Source organism: Lepidothrix coronata, unplaced genomic scaffold (genome assembly GCF_001604755.1).
Source record: "Lepidothrix coronata isolate B3197 unplaced genomic scaffold, Lepidothrix_coronata-1.0 Scaffold146, whole genome shotgun sequence".
Taxonomy (NCBI): domain Eukaryota; kingdom Metazoa; phylum Chordata; class Aves; order Passeriformes; family Pipridae; genus Lepidothrix; species Lepidothrix coronata.
The window spans coordinates 1,843,240-1,860,141 of NW_016690326.1; the positions used below are offsets into that span (position 1 = coordinate 1,843,240).

A 16,902-nucleotide genomic window follows, 5' to 3' on the forward strand; every position below is an offset into this window, starting at 1 on the left:
CTTCTACTACTTTTTCTGGACGTTTCAACCTTTGAAATGAACAAATTGTTGTGAATGAAGTAATGAGGGTTAATAGTGACTCCAAATATTTACGTGCTCAAATGTGGTTTGAGTGCAGTCATTTACAAGAGGTCATGTTCCTTACTAAAATATAAGAAAAGCCTGCTCAAATCCTCTTATTGTTTTGTTTTTTCAGAAGGATGCTGAGAACCATTGTGTTCTCTGAAGGAGTAGGAGCCACTAAGTAAAAATAAGGCCTTGCTTTTTAATGTAAATGTCTCTGCTGTCTGATGCAATCTGCACACAGGGGGGAGGCAAATCTCTTCAAAAGCATCTGAAGCTTTAGTGATTTCTTGTGTTTTATTTTTTCCCTGAAGATCCAAGCCCAGAAGAAACCTATTCCAGTGAAGTATGAAGTTGGAGATCTTGTTTGGGCCAAGTTCAACAGACGCCCATGGTGGCCATGCACAATTTGTCATGACCCAGTGCTGGACTGTCACTCAAAAATGAAAGGTACTGTATCTACTCGGACCGCAAAGTGGAGGTGTTGTGTATGGCAGGGTGCTGCAGTTTTTAATTAATTTTAAAAGTACTTCTGGCCCTTGAAAGGTGTGAAGAAATAGACCCTACTGTGGAAGACCTAGATCCATAAAGCAATCCTAAATCAGGGAGATGGCAGGAGGAAGAGGGGGCTCGGACTGGTGGAAGTGACACAGATAGCTGTTGGACATGTAGGCTTTTCTTCATAGAGTATAGGAGGGACGAGTAGCTGGGCTGAGCTCAGGGTGGTGCAGAAGAAAGAGCAGCCTCTCAGAAAAGAGATGCAGAGAAAAAGGAAGAGGATCAGAGAGGTGCAACAGGTGAGGAAGCAGAGCTGGGAAGACTGGAGTGTGTGAGGACACAGAGAGTTAGCCAGTCTTGGAGAACGGGAGGCTGCAGAGGGTGAGAAGCGGAATGTAGAGTGGCAGCTGAATGCCTGAAGTGTGTGATGGGAATGCGTGCAAGGAAGTGAAATTTTTTGGGTCTTGTTTGGCATGAGACAGCAAAGGGCTGTTTATGGAGAAATACTGGGAAACCCTGGAGATGGAGCCATGTATATGAAAGTTTAGGGCATAGTGTGAGTCAGCTGAGTGTGATGAGGAGACATGGAGGAAATATGGCAGAGCTGTATGTGCTTGAACACAGGGGAGAGCCAGGAACGAAGAGAGTCTTACAGGCTCAAGACAAAGGTATGTGAGTGATAGAGAGAACAGAAGGGAAGTGATTAATCATTTGCTTTTAGGATCATACCAGCTGCCATGGGGAGACTGCCACAAACAGAAAGGCTTAGTTGTTCCTGGTTTCCCCTTCTGATTCTTTTTGTTCTATGGGCAACTGGAAACCCTTTGAACTGTTGTCATCTGCCACTGACAGCTCTAGACCTGTGAGGTTGCTACTCACTGATGTATTTCTCTCCAGGATTTGTGGCCCTTGCCAGCGTAAGGACAAGTGCTGGACAGAAGTGGACTTTTTTGAGTGGCCGTCAGCTCAGAGTCTGCTGCTATTTGTCTAGAGACACAAAATAGCTTTTCCTACGTGGTACTCACATCATCCCCAAGCCTGGTTGCTGTATTCTTCTTACTTGCTATTTCTCCACCTTCCCCTTCATCCTTTGGGAGACATGCATCCTGATTCTAGAGAATATTGAATGTGCTGTTTTAAATAGTCTCTTTCCGGCTCTCAGATTTCTGTTGAAGATGTTTCCAGAAGATTTGCTGACATGTATTCTCCCCCACATCCCTCCTCATGACAGGATTTAATGTATATAGCTGTCCAGTATTCCCCTCTCAGCCTCTGTATGAGGATTTCTAATAAAGGAATTCTGCAGGGAGAAAACATGGTATTAACAAATTCCTTCAAGGCCTGATCTCCAGCCACATGGTGGACTCTCCCATCGTTGTTTTATCTGTGTTCAAAACAATGGAGCTCCGGGGAAAATTGCATTTTCCAGTTGTGGCTGTATGTGGTCTGCTGGTCTCCTCTTCCCAGTGCCAAAGTGGCAGAGCAGGTGGATCTGAACTCTGGTGCCTTTGGGCAGGTAGAGCTGCTGGGCTCTGTGTGCACTGTAGGAAGCAGAGCCCTCCTGCCTTGGCTCTCTGTTGCCAAGGGAACAAGCCCTTCAAAACAAGGCAGGTCGCTTCAAACTCATCACTTGTGCAGAAACCTCTTCTCTTGGGTTTGAGGAATGATGTTTTGTTCAAGGCAGTTTGCCTTTTTTTCAGCAAGCTCTCTGCTCAAAGATTTTTGGAGCTGGAATTTTGAGGCTCAGTGGCTCAAGTCCCAGTACTGTGAATGGGATGGATGAAGCCTGCCATCTTTGTCCGTGGTTTGAGGTTGCTCTGGTCATTATTTATTATCCTCTCAGTGGTCTTTGTCAGAATCTCACTGTCAGCATCTCTTGAGGCCAGGCTGCCACACTGTGCTGGCACTCCTGGAAGAGGCATCACAAACCAAATGGGTTGGAAGTCTAAGCTGAATGTTCAGAAGGAGAAGGTTAAGCATACTTTGCAGCAAAATGCAGGGAGAACTTTATATCCCTTGTTTTCAAGTCTTGTTTGCTCTGTTCTAATGCTTGTGACCTGGTTTTTTTCACCAGCACACCCAGTACCGGTTCAGTTCTTACTTGTACCATGTCTGTTCAACATCCTTGCACAGAAAGCACCTTTGAAAAATCTTTGAATGTGTCCTTACAATTGAATTTCTTCTCTTATTCTGCACCTTTGTGCCCCAAAAATGGACTCATTGCAACTAATGTTTTGTCATGTTGCACCTAATCCTTGTAGTGTGTGTGCATGTGTTTGTTTATATGTTTTGTGTCCTAAATAAGAGTTTGTTTGGTATCAAAGCATTGAGCAAGATGGGATATGTTGTGGTGGAGGAGGCTCAACCTGTGTGAGTAGATCATATCCAGAAGGATGTCAGTTCTGGGTGTTGCCAGCACCGTTGTGTTTTCCCAACGGTCAAGTGGACTGGACTATTTAATCATTAATCAGGGAGCAGCAGAAAAGAAATGTCCTGCCTGGTATGTTGTGCCTCTCAAGGAAAAAATATTTAGATATCTTTGCCATTTTCTTTGCAAACAATCTCTGCTCTAGGAAGATGACCCGTCATTAATCTATTGTTCATAAGAAAAAAACCCAAACAAAAACAGAGTAGCAACATAGAGCATAGACAGCAGGGATCAAAGGGGTCTCCCTTAGTTTTGAGCAGAAATCCCCAGAACTGGCATTCATGTGGGAATGTTATTAAGCAAATTGTGATTGAAAATTATCTGGCAAATTGTTACCGTTTTCTGTGATTCTTTTTGCGTGTCTTTATTCTGTTATATGCAAGGGGTTAATTATGTTGAATTTCTCAAAGTAGTTTCCAGTGGGAGACCATACCGAGAGTACTATGTGGATGCCTTAGGAGAACCTTCAGAGAAAAGCTGGGTTGCTGGGAAAGCTATTGTCCTCTTTGAAGGAAGACATCAGTTTGAAGAGCTGCCTGTTCCCCGGAAAAGAGGGAAGCAAAAGGAAAAAGGCTACAAACATAAGGTGAAAGATCTGTTTTCTTCAACATGTTTTTGATTCTTTGAATCTGCACAGTACAAAATATTCCTTTATGCCTGGCATTGCACTTTGACAGCTTTCTTCTGTGAGATTGACTGCAGCAAAGCAGCGAGGGAGGGTATTCTTTGCATTCTTACATCAAACATAGTTTATAAACTGCCAGGAGTTTTTAGGCTCTCTTCAGTGCTGGGGTGTGACCTGCTGCTTCTATTGCCCTGGACTCCTCTGGGAAGCAGAGGAGTCAGGGCTCTGTTGGTGTGGGATCTGTTCAGCAGCACAGCTATCTCCTGATGTTTATTGCAGCACTGCTAAAAAACTTCCTGTGCTCCCTGGCAGCCCCTTTTGGCTGATCTGAAGCAGAAGTAGAGTTGCACGCTTCACTAGATCACTGGCTGAGATAAAGCAGTGGGGTTTTTAGCCCTGCTTCAGTAATTCTCTTTATAGAAACCTGTTAGGACTTATAATTTGACTTGGAAAACGCTTTGTCAGGGAGCCTGTGGGAATGAGTTCTGTGGCTCATCGCACCATCTCCGTTTCCAAACATAACAGCGCTGAGCAGTTGTAGCCAGTTAATGAAATGTGACACAGGGGTCTGGTCTATGTCTTTAGGAAGGTGACTGGAGAAATTAACTTGTTAGAATTGCTGAAGTGAAGAACTACACCAGCTACTGTGTTACTGTAAGAGAGCGCATAGTTACACTAGGCAGTGATATCTGCTTTTTCTTTTTCTCTTATTCTAGAGCTTTATAACCTATGTTAATGCAGAACCATCAGATCGAACGTGCTCTTGCAGATATGAGTCCCTGGTTGCAATGCTCTTACTTGGTTTTCCTTTTCCAAAGCCATGTTCGGTATCTTTTTTAAGGACTTCCCTCCTTGTGCTCACAGCCCCCCAAAAACAAGTGACATTCTCACTAGTAACTTTTCTGGTTCTAGAATTGCTTGACTGGAATCTTGTTCTATATGTAAAATAAGTGCCAACAAGGCTGCAGTAGAGGGAATCAAATGATTTTTTAATCTGCTGAGATGAGATTTTGTTGGTTTGGGTATTTTTTAAAGGAAAAGTCAGAAAATTTGAGTTGTTCTTCCTGCCTTGGAATTGGTTTTGATTTTAAGAGCAGTTGTGAAGCCTCTGATGTGCTGTTGTGCAGCCAGAAACTGCACAAGCACATAAGAAACTTTCTTGCTGATTTTGGGTGTTAGCAGAGGTTCCTGTCCAGTATAAGGAGGGATTTTGTTTTTAATAAAGGTACAGAGTTAAAGCTGGGAGACCTCTCAGCAATGAACATCATAAATTTGATAAAGTGCATCTTAGATGTGTGTGGATCTCATGTTTGTCCCAAGGTGAGTTGATGGAGAGGGCAGATTAATTCATGCTCTGAGTTTAAGGGATGCAAGAAGAATCAAGAATGAGCAAAGCAAACAGGTCTGCTCAGATATTTTGTGGAAAACAATGCTGCATTTGCCTTGAGAGCCTTGTTGGCTGTTGCTTTGCATTTATGTGCCAGGGATCCATACCATATGCATTCCTCTGATAGGCTGTTGTATTCAGGATGTGTTGGGGTGCCAGGACATCTGATTCCTGGGAGACCTGTGGTTACAGGGACCTTTTTGCTGTGTTGAGAATGCACAGGAGTTACGCTGTTATGCTCAGCAGGAGTGCAGGGTGCTTTCCCAGGAGCAGTGCTTCCTGTGTCCCCTAGACACAGTCTCAGGGAATCCACGTGATTATCTTAAAGATGCAAAATGCAGGAATGTCCCTCTGTTCTGTACCTTGTGCTCCTCAATTTCACTTTTATCTCATTGGGTACCTGCTCAAATATTGTTGTTTTTTTTTTTTTTGTCTCCAACTTTTTAAGGTTCCGCAAAGATTTATGGCTAAATGGGAAGTCAGTGTTGGACAGGCAGAAGACATTCTTCTCAGAGGACCAGAGGATCAAAAGTGCAGCCAGAACTCCAGTGAGCCGGACAGTGAGAAGGACATGCAGTCAGAATACTATACCAATGGCCCTGGAGCAGAAAGGGACAGGCAGCTGAACGGCTGCTTTAAATCCTTGGCGTTTGACTCCAGACACGCGACCAGTGAAAAAGGAAAATTGCACATTAAGCCACATGTGAAAAAAAGCTCTGAAAGCAGAAAAAGGACTAGAGTAAAAAAGAGCAGCGTGAGAGGGGAAGCACCTAGGGGAGAAATCAAAGACAAAACACCAGAGAGCATAGTTAGAAACACAATTGCTGGGGACCTACCAGAGAAACACGCGTCTCATGAACTTCGCCGGATTGCCAACAGCCTGACAGCATCCAGCAGCACCAGGGAAAACCATTTGCTTTCCTCATTTGGAGAAAGACGTTTTGAAAAGACACCTTTGAAAACGGACTGTGAGAATCGTAAAAGTGATACTCTCAAGAACACTCTCCAAGGGGATTTGTTTTCCAGCCCATCTTTTGAGAGAGAGAAGAGCTCCCTGGGCATTTTGTGCAGTTCTAAATTACAAATACATTATTCTGCATCTGATGCTGGTATTGAGAAAAAGCAAACTGAATCGGATTCATCCTCTTCCCTCTCTGATGGTGGGGACAGTGATGTAGATACCATGGACCAAAATTCAGAGAGAGCCTCTAGTGCTCTTGAAGTTAGTGATTCTTCAGATAAAGTGGAGAAGGAATTTCCTATGACGTCAAGTGGAAACATTAAACTTTCCATGTATCTTTCTCAGAAGAGCAGCAGAAGGGCCAGGAAGAAGTCATACAGAGATCGCAAACCTCTGGGAGGTTCAGTAACCAGCAGACTTGATGCTGAATTTGCAGATGAAGAGCTGGAAGTTGGCTTCTCTGATGCTGAGATGTCATTGATGGCTCTTGAGTGCTCTTCGGATGTGAGAAATGACAATCTTTCCCCAGCAAACAAGCACACTACCCCCCAAAGTGTCTCCAAGGATAGCTCCTGGCCTGCTGTTGCAAATCAAGCAATCTTAAAACCGAAAAGCATGAAATTACCCCGAATCAGGAGTATAAAATGCAAACATAAAGAAAAGGTTGGTGGGTTGGAGCCTTCTCTTGCGGAAGAGGAGGGTGGTGTGAATTGCTGCTCTTCGGATACCAAAGGTTTCTCTGGCCTTCTGAGAAGTGGAAAAGTTGATGGTCAGAAACTATTAAACAACATGCATGAGAAACCCAGGGATTCTGCTGAAATCGAAACGGCTGTGGTGAAGCACGTCTTGTCAGAGCTGAAGGAACTGTCTTACCGGTCCATGAATGATGATGCCAGTGACTCTGGCACTCCAAAGGCCACAGTACCTTTACTTTTCTCTTCTGCCTCTGGTCATGGTCGTTTGCCTATTGAACCAGATTACAAATTCAGCACCTTGTTAATGATGTTGAAGGATATGCATGACAGTAAGACAAAAGAGCAGCAACTGATGACTGGTCAAAATATAGTCCCATTTCGAAATACCAGCACAGCTGATGGTTCTGGAAGCAATTCTGCGAGTGGTCTGAAGTCTTTGTCTATTGTAGGTCCCCCATATAAAATAGAAAAAAATGGAGATTGTGTCCAGGAAACAGTAAATCCAAACTCCGCTATAAGCAACTCCTCATTTTCACGCAATCCTCCAACCAAGTTGACGGGGATTGGTTCTGGTAAAAGGGAGCCTGCAAGTGCTGCTGTTTCTGGGACAAATGGCACAAATTGCGTGTCCAAACGCAACTGTTCAAAATCTAAGCAGTCATCTAAGCTTGGAGATAAAACAATTTCAAACAGAAAGGACTTAAAACCAGGAGGGCCAAGTAAGTTGCTAAGTCGGTTATCCAGAGATTCAGGAGAACATGCATTCCGTGTGCATGGTTCGGTTACCAGTCCTCTAGGTAATGAGGCAGAAGATACTGAGAGGAAAGAGTGTATTGATTTAACAGAGCATTCAACTGATGAAGACTCTGCCTGTTTATCTGATGACAATTTAGGTCGTATTGGAAGGAGACCTGAAGCTGGTAGAAATGTTGAGAGCTGCAATTCTGCTGAAAATGGGCAGAGTCCAGACTTGGATTCAGAGGCAAATAGTGAGAGCTCTCTTGGTGATGAGTCTAATGATATAAATCACGTAGCACCCAAAAAGCGATGGCAGCGTTTTAACCAAAGCAGTGCTAGATCTAATAAGCACATCAGTAGATCTAGGGAACAAGGAAACTTGGAGAGTGCCTTTGGCCTGAATTCTCGTGGCTTTTCACTGAAGGGAAATGAGTGCTTGGGACGTAGGCATTCCCCTCATTCAAAGGTGCTTGAGGGAGACCTGGCAGTTCAGGACTTTGAGAATCGTTTAGACTTAGTTGATAAACATTTGAATGTATGTGGTAAGCCAAACACCAGTGTGATGGACTCAGAAACAAAGCTTGGCAACTTTGCTCCCCAGTCTGAATTCTCTGCACAAGGTAAGGGAGCTGGACTTGCGCCAGAGTGTGTATTTGTATACATTTTATACTTTTTCATTTAAAGGATAAGTTATGGAACTTGGGGCTGTCTGATAATGTGGAGATGTCTACATCTGAGCAGAAGAAAATGTACCTTGATTTGAGTTCTCTGTAAGCATGGAGAACAAAGATGGCTTGTGCTCAGGTTATTGGCCGGAAAGTTTTAAATACATTACAAATCATTAGTTTCTGCACCATGAAAGGTAAAATGAGCATCCTTCTCTAAGCTTGGGATTATTTTTAAACTTGCATCTTTATAATGTGTTCCTTAGAGCCACGTGCTTGGTGTTAGTGGGGTAGGTCAGCGCTAGAAAGTTGTCTGAAACTAAGCCTCAATGGCTGCTCTGATTTTATCTTTTATAGTGCTGTTTGACACAGTTTGTCTTTTTGATTTGTTCTGTAGAATCTCATGAAGATTATGTGTTTGGGGTTTTTGGGGGAATTTTTGCATTTCAGTGTGAAATTTTACTAGCTGTTAATAACAAGTTGGAGAGCCCCACAAATTTCCTAATTTGCAGCTCTGGTGTGGCTGCCTGATGGGCGAAGAGGAGAACAGAAGGGAGGGAAGCTGCCAGGGAGGCTGGGCTGGAGGTGGTCTGAAAGATGGCAGAAAAAAATGAGGCAGCAGCATTGTAAGGGAAGTGTAGGAAGGAGGAGGCCTCTGAGGACCACAAGATCTGACAGCCCTGCCTCTCCCACAGTGGTGGGAACATTTGGTTAAAGCCAAAGGAAGAAATAAAAAGGTGTGTGCAGAAGGACAACAAAACCACATTTGACACATACCATCCTCAGAATCCAAGGGAACACACATTAATAAAAACAATAAAATTAAATTTTTGCATACATTTCACCAAACTAAATTGCTCTAATCTACTTGCAATATCATAAGTTAATAGAACTCATCAGAATTTTGAGCCTGTGTTATTTTATCACTTATGTATTCCCTCAGTACACATGTTGTTGTGTGTATTTTGCTCTTAGTGGTTACTGGAGACTGCCTGCACCTATGATTCAATGTGGCAAAGGCAGCTCCCGGCTTGGTGGCTGTGGGACCTGCCCAAGGCAAGTCACAGCAGGCACTGAATACGAGCCCATAGGGTGTAACACAAGGGGTAAAAGTTCTGGTTTTAAATCATGACCAGCTTAATCATTCACTTGACTCCTCTGGTTGGGTCTGTGTGTTTCTGAGGACTAAAGTTTCCACAGAGCAGTTGAAAGGATACACGTTGTTCTGGGCTGCTGGGGCTCTGCCGCAGGAGTGTCACAGCCGAGGGAGTGAGTTCCTCCTCTGCACTGAGATCCAGCCGGGTTCTCATGGCTTCATGCTGGTTTTGCAGTTGAAGCATCCCTGCAGTGTTGCTGTGTGAGATGAAGTTAAAGTCTGCAGAGAGAGCTAGAGAAGAGGAGCTGCTGAGAGGCAGTAAAGGCAGGAGGGTAGTGGCAGAGGAAGGCAGCAGGCTCCTGGGTGAGATGGCGATGGTGGAGAGGAGTGTACACTGTCCTGGTGCTGCACACAGGGGTGCAGCAGTCAGGGCCTGGGTTTGCTTGCAAAAGTGCCAGAACAGCAACCGCAGTGTAATCCAATTCCCCTGCCCTAAATAGCACATGAGCCCCAAGAACACCTGCCCTTTGTGGATAGATGTGCCATGGGGAGGCACTGGAGCTGCTGTCTGGACTGCTGTAACATCCCCAGTGCTGGTGGTACTGAGTAAACCTCTGCTGCTGTGAAAAGACCATTTCTATATGTCGGGCAAGGCCAAGTGCATTGAAAATAGAAAGACTGATGCTGGAAGCTGAATTGACTGCAGCTTACAGAAGAGGAGTTTCCTCTGCTTGCCAGTGCTTTGAGAGAAGATGTGACCCATCCTTGTCTGCAGCAGGCGGAGTTTCAGTGTAAGAGATCACAACAGATTGCAGTCACAACTGTGCAGTTCCCACTAAGCTCAAACTTAAAAGTTTTCATCGTAGTTAAATGGCAACACTTGGCATATTTTTGCTACAAACTTTGTGATGTAATTTAAAGCAAATAAGGCAGAAGTGAAGATTAGTGGAATTTGCTGACGTAAAACCATTTTATAGTTTCATCGGGTATGTGATTTACCACTGCCAATCAGACTGCATTTGGAATTCTTGTACGGGATTCCCTTTGGGAACAAAAAAAGCAGTTAAGCCAGGCCTTCTGGCACAGTGCTGTGTGCTCTGCTGCATGGCTTTGGGGCTCTAAATAGTTGCGTGCTGAGGATACTCGCCCTGTAACTGATTAAATGCTGAAATGTGTGTTTTACCCAGACACCTGTGCAGTGTTAATAGAGGCTGAAAATAGCTGCTTTTGAGAAAGTTGTTTCTTTCTTCTCTTTTGGCTAAGTTTGACATTTTCATGCTTGTTTAACCACAAAGCCACAATAAAGTGTAGCAGTCTTGTCCAGCATCCCTGTTCTGAAGCGTTGCACTGGAATGCTTTGTTTTAAATGCTTCCGTTTTAAAGAAGAAAATGCCATCTCCTACAAATTAAAAGAGGCAAAGAGAATATTTACTGTTTGTTCCTAAATTTCCAGGAGACCACAGATGTTTTCATGAACAGGAGAAATCTTTGGGCAGAATTATTTAGTGATTTTGAAAGCTAAAAAAAGGAGAAAAGTCAGAGCAATTCTGGAAAGGAAGAAAACATAAATCTTGCTTTTGCAGCTTGTTGAGTAGAGATGGTGTAGAGTGTCAGGGCTCTTTTTTTAGGAGCTTGCCATGCATTGGGGTGTTGAGGAAATACCTGTTCCTCTGTGGTGGTGCCATGTTGTGCAAACACAAAAGATGTGAGCCCTGAAGAGCTCGCAGTCACTGGCTTCCTGATCTCATTGGGAAATAAATAAAGCAACAAATGGGCTTGCAGTAGCAGATGGGGAATTTGTAGTATATGAAAAAATGCCAGGGAGGAGAGGAAGGGAAGGAGTTAAGCTTAAGTGTTATTAGTGATACCAGTGAGTGAACTGCATTAAGGGAAAACAGTGTTTTCCTGTGCTCCTGCACTGAAACCAAAGGATTTTGGATAAACAGCAAAAGCGTTTGAGTTGGTGATGGTCTCTGGTTTTGGTAGAAGTACTGCGAAAAGGTTAGATGTAGTTTGTAGGGAGATGTTGGGTGAAATTTCAGGAGCCCCTCAGTCTGTTTTTTGATTTCTTAACCTGAACTGCTTGAAGTCTCTTGGGTCCTTAAAAACCCTACCTGCCCTGTCAGGATTGTGGAAAATAGAAAGCTCAAAAATTTTAAGGCTATTTCAAAGAGAAAAAAGTATTGGCTCTTCCCACATGGACCCTCTGGAAGAGAAGGCAGGAACAACTATTATCCACAAATCATGAGGAGAGTTTTGCCTTGTGATAGTCTCAGAAACACAGTCTTGAAGCTGCTTTCCTTTTTCTTAGCACATTCAGAGAGGAAGCGCCTTAGAAAGCCAAGTAAACGGCTTCTGGAGTATGCAGAAGAATATGATCACTTGTTTGCACCCAAGAAAAAATCAAAGAAAAACCAGGAGCAATTGCAAAAGGTGGGTGAAGGCCAACGTACTCTTTGTGGTTATTGCTTTGGGGCTCTGGTCTGTGTGTGTTTATGTTCTTGGTGGCTGAGTGTTCTTGCTGTGTGCAGTGCCATGCAGGATGAATGTTTTCACCAACATGTTTCACCACGCCAGGTGAATTCTGTGGTGAGGTCTGAATTTGAAGGAGGTCTTCCTGCACAATGCAGTCCTGACAGAGATACCCAGCGGGGGCCGAGTTCTTTGGTTTCAACTCCATCTTCAACCAAAGAATCCCCTCCCATCCTTGAAGCAGAGTGTTCCTTCTCAGAACTAGGATCCCACTCCACTGATCACAATAATCAAGTTCCAGAAGGACCTTCAGATATTCCAGACCTGGTGGTGCTGTCTGCCTCAGATGCTTCTGAAGTTTCTGCTTCTCCAGATGCAGAAGAGGGATTCCTGAAATCAGGTGAGTGGAAGGTTGTGTGATTCTGCTTTCATAAGTGAAAGTGTCACAAGTTCAGTGGAAAATGATGCTTGGGTCAATGGCTGTCAGTCTGTTTGTTCTTGCTTTGCTTCATTCTCTGACTTTCTGGTGCTGAGAAGGGAGAGAGGGCAGGTGCAGGGGGTACCCAGTGAACTGGTACTGTTGGCTTTCTGTGGTGTGTGATAGTCGTCTGTAGGTCCTGGCACAGAATGCACCTTTGTCCAAATGGATAGAGCCACAACTCCTTCACTGAGTCCTTGCCATCTGTGCTTCCGAACAGTGGCATTCCTTTAGCGTGAAGGTCTCTTGCTGCTGTTAAAACCCTTTGGATGAACGTTGCTGTGCTGAGGTTGACAGGCAAAGTCTAATCTGCTTTGCACGTGGGGTGACCTTTTGCTCTCCTAGTAAGCTCAAGGAACAGTCACAAAAAATTCCCCCTGGAAAAACTTCTTCCTTACAGGCTTTAAACATCTGTAGAAATTGTCAGACTTGTGTGAGCAGCAAGTCAGGGCCTTGGTTTCCAGTAAGGCACAACGTACACACAGCGAGTGTGGTCTAATAGGCCTTTTCCCCTTCCAGCACTGTCAGTCTCAGGGTCTACTCTGCAGTATGTGCATCTGAACACATGCCCAGGGTTAGAGCCCTGGTGTTCTGGCTGTGCTAAATTGGAAGGAACACTGTTCTGTCCTAAAGGGCCTGCGGTCAAAAAAAATTAAACCAAACAAACAGAGGTTATGGTTGCTGGGAGGTCACTTAGCTTGTCTTGTGTGAGAGAAGAGGGATTGCCTTTGGGGTCTTGTGGATGTCATACAGAAATGTTTCAGTATGAAATTGTGCAGGTTACACCTAGGGTTTTTTTGGGTGTCTCTTCTCAAGTAGTTTTAACCAGGATTGTGATCTTCAGCCTGTCTATTACAGTAGCATGAATGTTGGCCTGAGGGGCGTGGGAGTGGAGGCAGGGCTGTGTTAGTGGTAGGACTGGCTTATGTCAGATCAAAGAGTTTGGGAAATTACTATCTGAATTGAGCTGCCAGGGTGTGTTACCTTCTGGCAGTGAGTTCACAGTCTCTCTTCTGTGGGTGGATTTTTGTATTACATATTGAGGTGAGCCTGAAGGTCATGTCAGACTGAGGTCCATTTTTGTTGAAGTTGTACAGAAAGTGGTAATTGGCATCTCTGCCCAAGAAGCTTATGGTCCCAAAGACAGGCTGAAGCAAATTGTTTTGAACTGTTGGCTGATATTTACTTAATGATCTTAATCTGATTGAAGAGGAGAAAACCCTCATTTATCTGATGTGAAGGATTTCATTGCAGGAAACTTTGAAGGCAAACGTCAAAGGAAGCCCACTAAAAAGCTCTTGGAATCCAATGATTTGGACACTGCCTTTATGCCAAAGAAGGAGGAGTGGACTCCCCAAAAGAAGGTACTTTCCTTCCAGCTCTTTTGAAAACTGGATAGAAAACAAGCCTAGACAGCTTGAATGAGCCACAGTGCAATGGGATGTGGTTTTCTCTTGGCTGAGGTCCAGGAGCAAAGGTCCACCCTTCCCAAAGGTGCTGCTTGCTGTGTTATGATGAGGAAATCTACTGTTCCCCACCCCTCCCCACCAGGGTAGTTTTGGCTGTAAAATCTCCTTTCTTGATTGATTTTTATGGAAAAGGAGTCATCTGGTTGCTGGCTGGGAATGTGTGAGCAGAATTGTTCTTGCGCAGAGGCTTTCTGTCATGTTGCAGCATGGCTTGAGCTTGAACCTAAGGCTTTGTCCTTTTCCATCAGATTCCCTCTGAGCAGTGTTTCCTTCCCAAGTGAGCTGATGAACAAGCATAAATACAAAGATTGTAGCAGGATGGAGGCTTGAGTTGAATCATGTGTAGGATACAGTGCTTGGTTCAGATTTTTAAAGAAAATGATGCTCTTTCCTCACTAAATACTCAATATTCAGTGATAGAATTTGAAAAAAAGCAACTTGTATTTATTTCATGTGGTGTATGCACACAGGACTTGTTGCCACAGTTCTAAGGTTAAGTAATAACACTTCTTTCTTTCTTTTTTTTTTTGAGTGGCACAGTTTTAGTACAGTTATCACAATTGCAGTAATGCAGAGGTTGGTATATTCCAGTCTTAGACTGTAACAGTGTAAAGCTAGAGAGTCTCTCTTCCCAGCACCTTACAGGGGTTTGCAGCCTTTTTGGGAGAGCTCTGAAAACAGTGGATGATGCTGGTGAGCACAAGACAGAGCAGCTGACTCAGCATTTCTACAAGCCCAGAGACTGACCTTTACATGTGGGATCTATCACACACATAAAACAAATGTTTTCTTGTAAAATCCCTAATGACTGATGAATGAATTCATGTCCTGAACTGTAAGTTACATGTTGCAGTCGTTCGTGAAGGCTGCGTGGCTGAGGAGTGCACACCTCTGTTCTGCAGCTGGTGACTTGACTCTCCTGTGTGTTTGTAGAGTACTGGCCCTTCAGAGAGCGACAGCTCTGAGCTCTACTCACCAGCCCACTTTCAGGACCTGGGAGAAGGTAAGTGAAGGCAGGGATGGTGGGACAGGCTGTTGGTGAGATTTGGATCGGTGCCTGTGGCACTACGTGTGTGTGTGTGCCTCTGTGTGTGTGTGTGTGTAAGTACTTGGTCATTAGCAGATAAGAAGAAGTACTGAGACTGTTTATCTCCAGTATAGTTATGCTTTTGATTTCCCTCTGGAAAGTGGAGAAGTGTATTCATGTTTCCATGAGAAGCTGTTCACTTCTCATTGATAGTCTGTGTGCTTGAAGGGAGCTTGTCAGCACAGGTCCTGTAGCAACATGCTGTCTTTTGGCTGATGACATGCTGTGACCAGGCCCAGCAGTGGCTCCCTGTCCTTCCCTCCTGCCTTTGAATCCCATCAGTATCAGCATGAGAAGGTTTCTATTGCAGTGCAGGAGGAGGTAGTAATGAACATTTGATTAGCAGCGTAAGCTTTGTGTTGGTACCATTTCTTATTTTGTGCTAGGTGGGCTGTCTCAGCACAGTGATGCCGTTCTGCAGCCCAGCAAAATGATCTTAAACCAGTAAAAACTAGGTTTCCTCTGAAAGCTGCAGGGCAGAAGACAGAGTACCTAGAGGCTGGTATTGCCCCGGTGTCACCTTAGTCCTTCAAAGAATACAGAACCCAGCCTGGAGCTCTCAGAAAGGGGGTAGAACTTGCTGGTGTCACCTGTAGCAAGGAAATTATTTCTGCATTTTCTTTGAATGGTCTTTCTGGTTCATCCTAGCTTCTGAAAAGCTCTTGGAGAAACAGCGGAAGCGGAAGAGACAGCGCCATACCACTGCTGCAGTCCATTCCAAGAAGGAGAAAAATGAGGAGGGGCTGGGGGAGACCCCACACTCTGAGGTACTTATAAGGTCTTCCTACATGCTGTTGTCCCTATGTCCTGTCTGTACTTCCCAGGGCACTTGGCAGAGCCTAGACCAGGGCATCCTTAGCTGTCTGGGCAAACTGGAAGTTTGTCCCACTGATGCAGTTTTATGGCTGAAGATACCACCTTGATTTAGTAGCTATTTTGTGATCAGTGCTTAACTTGGGCTCTGTTTTTAAACTGCTACTCAGCTAATTCTCTGGGGGAGGTGTCATTCTGAATGGATGGAACCAGGTTTTGCCTGGCATCTTGCTTTGCACCTCAGAAAATCAAACTGCTGTGAAAGGTCTTCTCCGGTGGTGATGGTGGGAATCTTGCCCTTGCACCAGTATGAAGCACAAGCACTAGACTGGTTTTCAGCTCCTGGTGTGCTTGCACCTGCACACCAGGGTGAGCCAAGAACCTCCTTGAGAGGGCTGGGTGGGAACTGTTGACTGCTCACAAGAGCCTCTGATTGTGTTCTGCCATCCAGCAGAAAAGGATAATTGGGGCAACCTCCTACTGCATCCCAGCAGGGTCAACGTACAAATCTCTCTGACAAACACATTTTGCCTTTTAGGAATGAGCCAGGTATCACCAAATGTAGGGAAAGCAAGACTTCCTGGGACAGGCAGGACACCTCTGGGCCTCTCGCTATCGCCTCCCACTTCCAGTGGCCCAGGTTCAGCAGCAGGCAGGATAGTCAGTATGTATTTTAGGAGCCAGTTATAGATATATATTGTTATATTTGTTGTTGTTACACAGTATCCAGGAGAGCACAAACCTCACACCACTTTTAATAGTTCCAGCCACTGTACTGCTTTCTGGAAAGGGCATTTCTGATGAGGCTGATAATTTAGGGTTATACCCTTGGACCATTGAAGCCTTCCTTTGCTGGTGTTAGTGCTCTTTCTGAAGTGTGCTCATCTGACATCGTGTTTCAAAGCAGCCTGTACAAATATCTTTGCCAATGCTGGGGAGAACAGTTAACACTGTCTGTAGTTAAGTCCCCACTAAGAGACTGGCCTGGCTCTGGTCCCCACTAAGAGACTGGCCTGGCTCTGAGGCAGCAAATTCTCTGTAAAAAGAGGGGCTGTTCAGAGCAGCAAAGATCTAGGCCATGGGTCAGAATCCTGCACCCACCACTCACTGCAGAGGAAGCCCAGTTTTAACTGCCTCCAGCCTTAGACAACTGTGTTGAGTACTTGAAGTTAATTACGGTGTGAACCATGCCAAACAGAAATGTCAGTGCTTGGCACCTTTGCCAGCATCTGTTTCTGTGTGTCTCTTGAGCTGCTGTGGTGAGTGTGTTCATCCCTTGGCTTAGATGAGTACATGGGTTCTGGTGAGTACTGGGGTACTGTGGACATGCAGTTGTGCTTCCAGGCGGAATTGGGACCGTGCTGGTCCCTCGGTGACTTTGCACACACCAGGCAAGGAACTCCACTTTGAGCTCAATGGTGCTAGAA

General features: G+C 44.7%; 1 protein-coding gene across 1 annotated transcript in view; it reads left to right on the forward strand.

Moving 5' to 3' along the window:
* The window catches only part of NSD1 (nuclear receptor binding SET domain protein 1), a 58,259-nt gene that overhangs the window by 16,833 nt on the left and 24,524 nt on the right, over nucleotides 1–16,902 (forward strand). The window contains exons 2-9 of the mRNA XM_017828077.1: nucleotides 378–513; nucleotides 3,400–3,575; nucleotides 5,450–7,376; nucleotides 11,468–11,589; nucleotides 11,734–12,028; nucleotides 13,361–13,470; nucleotides 14,509–14,578; nucleotides 15,311–15,429. Coding sequence (XP_017683566.1) covers nucleotides 378–513; nucleotides 3,400–3,575; nucleotides 5,450–7,376; nucleotides 11,468–11,589; nucleotides 11,734–12,028; nucleotides 13,361–13,470; nucleotides 14,509–14,578; nucleotides 15,311–15,429 — 2,955 coding nt within the window. The remainder of the gene's footprint in view (nucleotides 1–377; nucleotides 514–3,399; nucleotides 3,576–5,449; nucleotides 7,377–11,467; nucleotides 11,590–11,733; nucleotides 12,029–13,360; nucleotides 13,471–14,508; nucleotides 14,579–15,310; nucleotides 15,430–16,902) is intronic.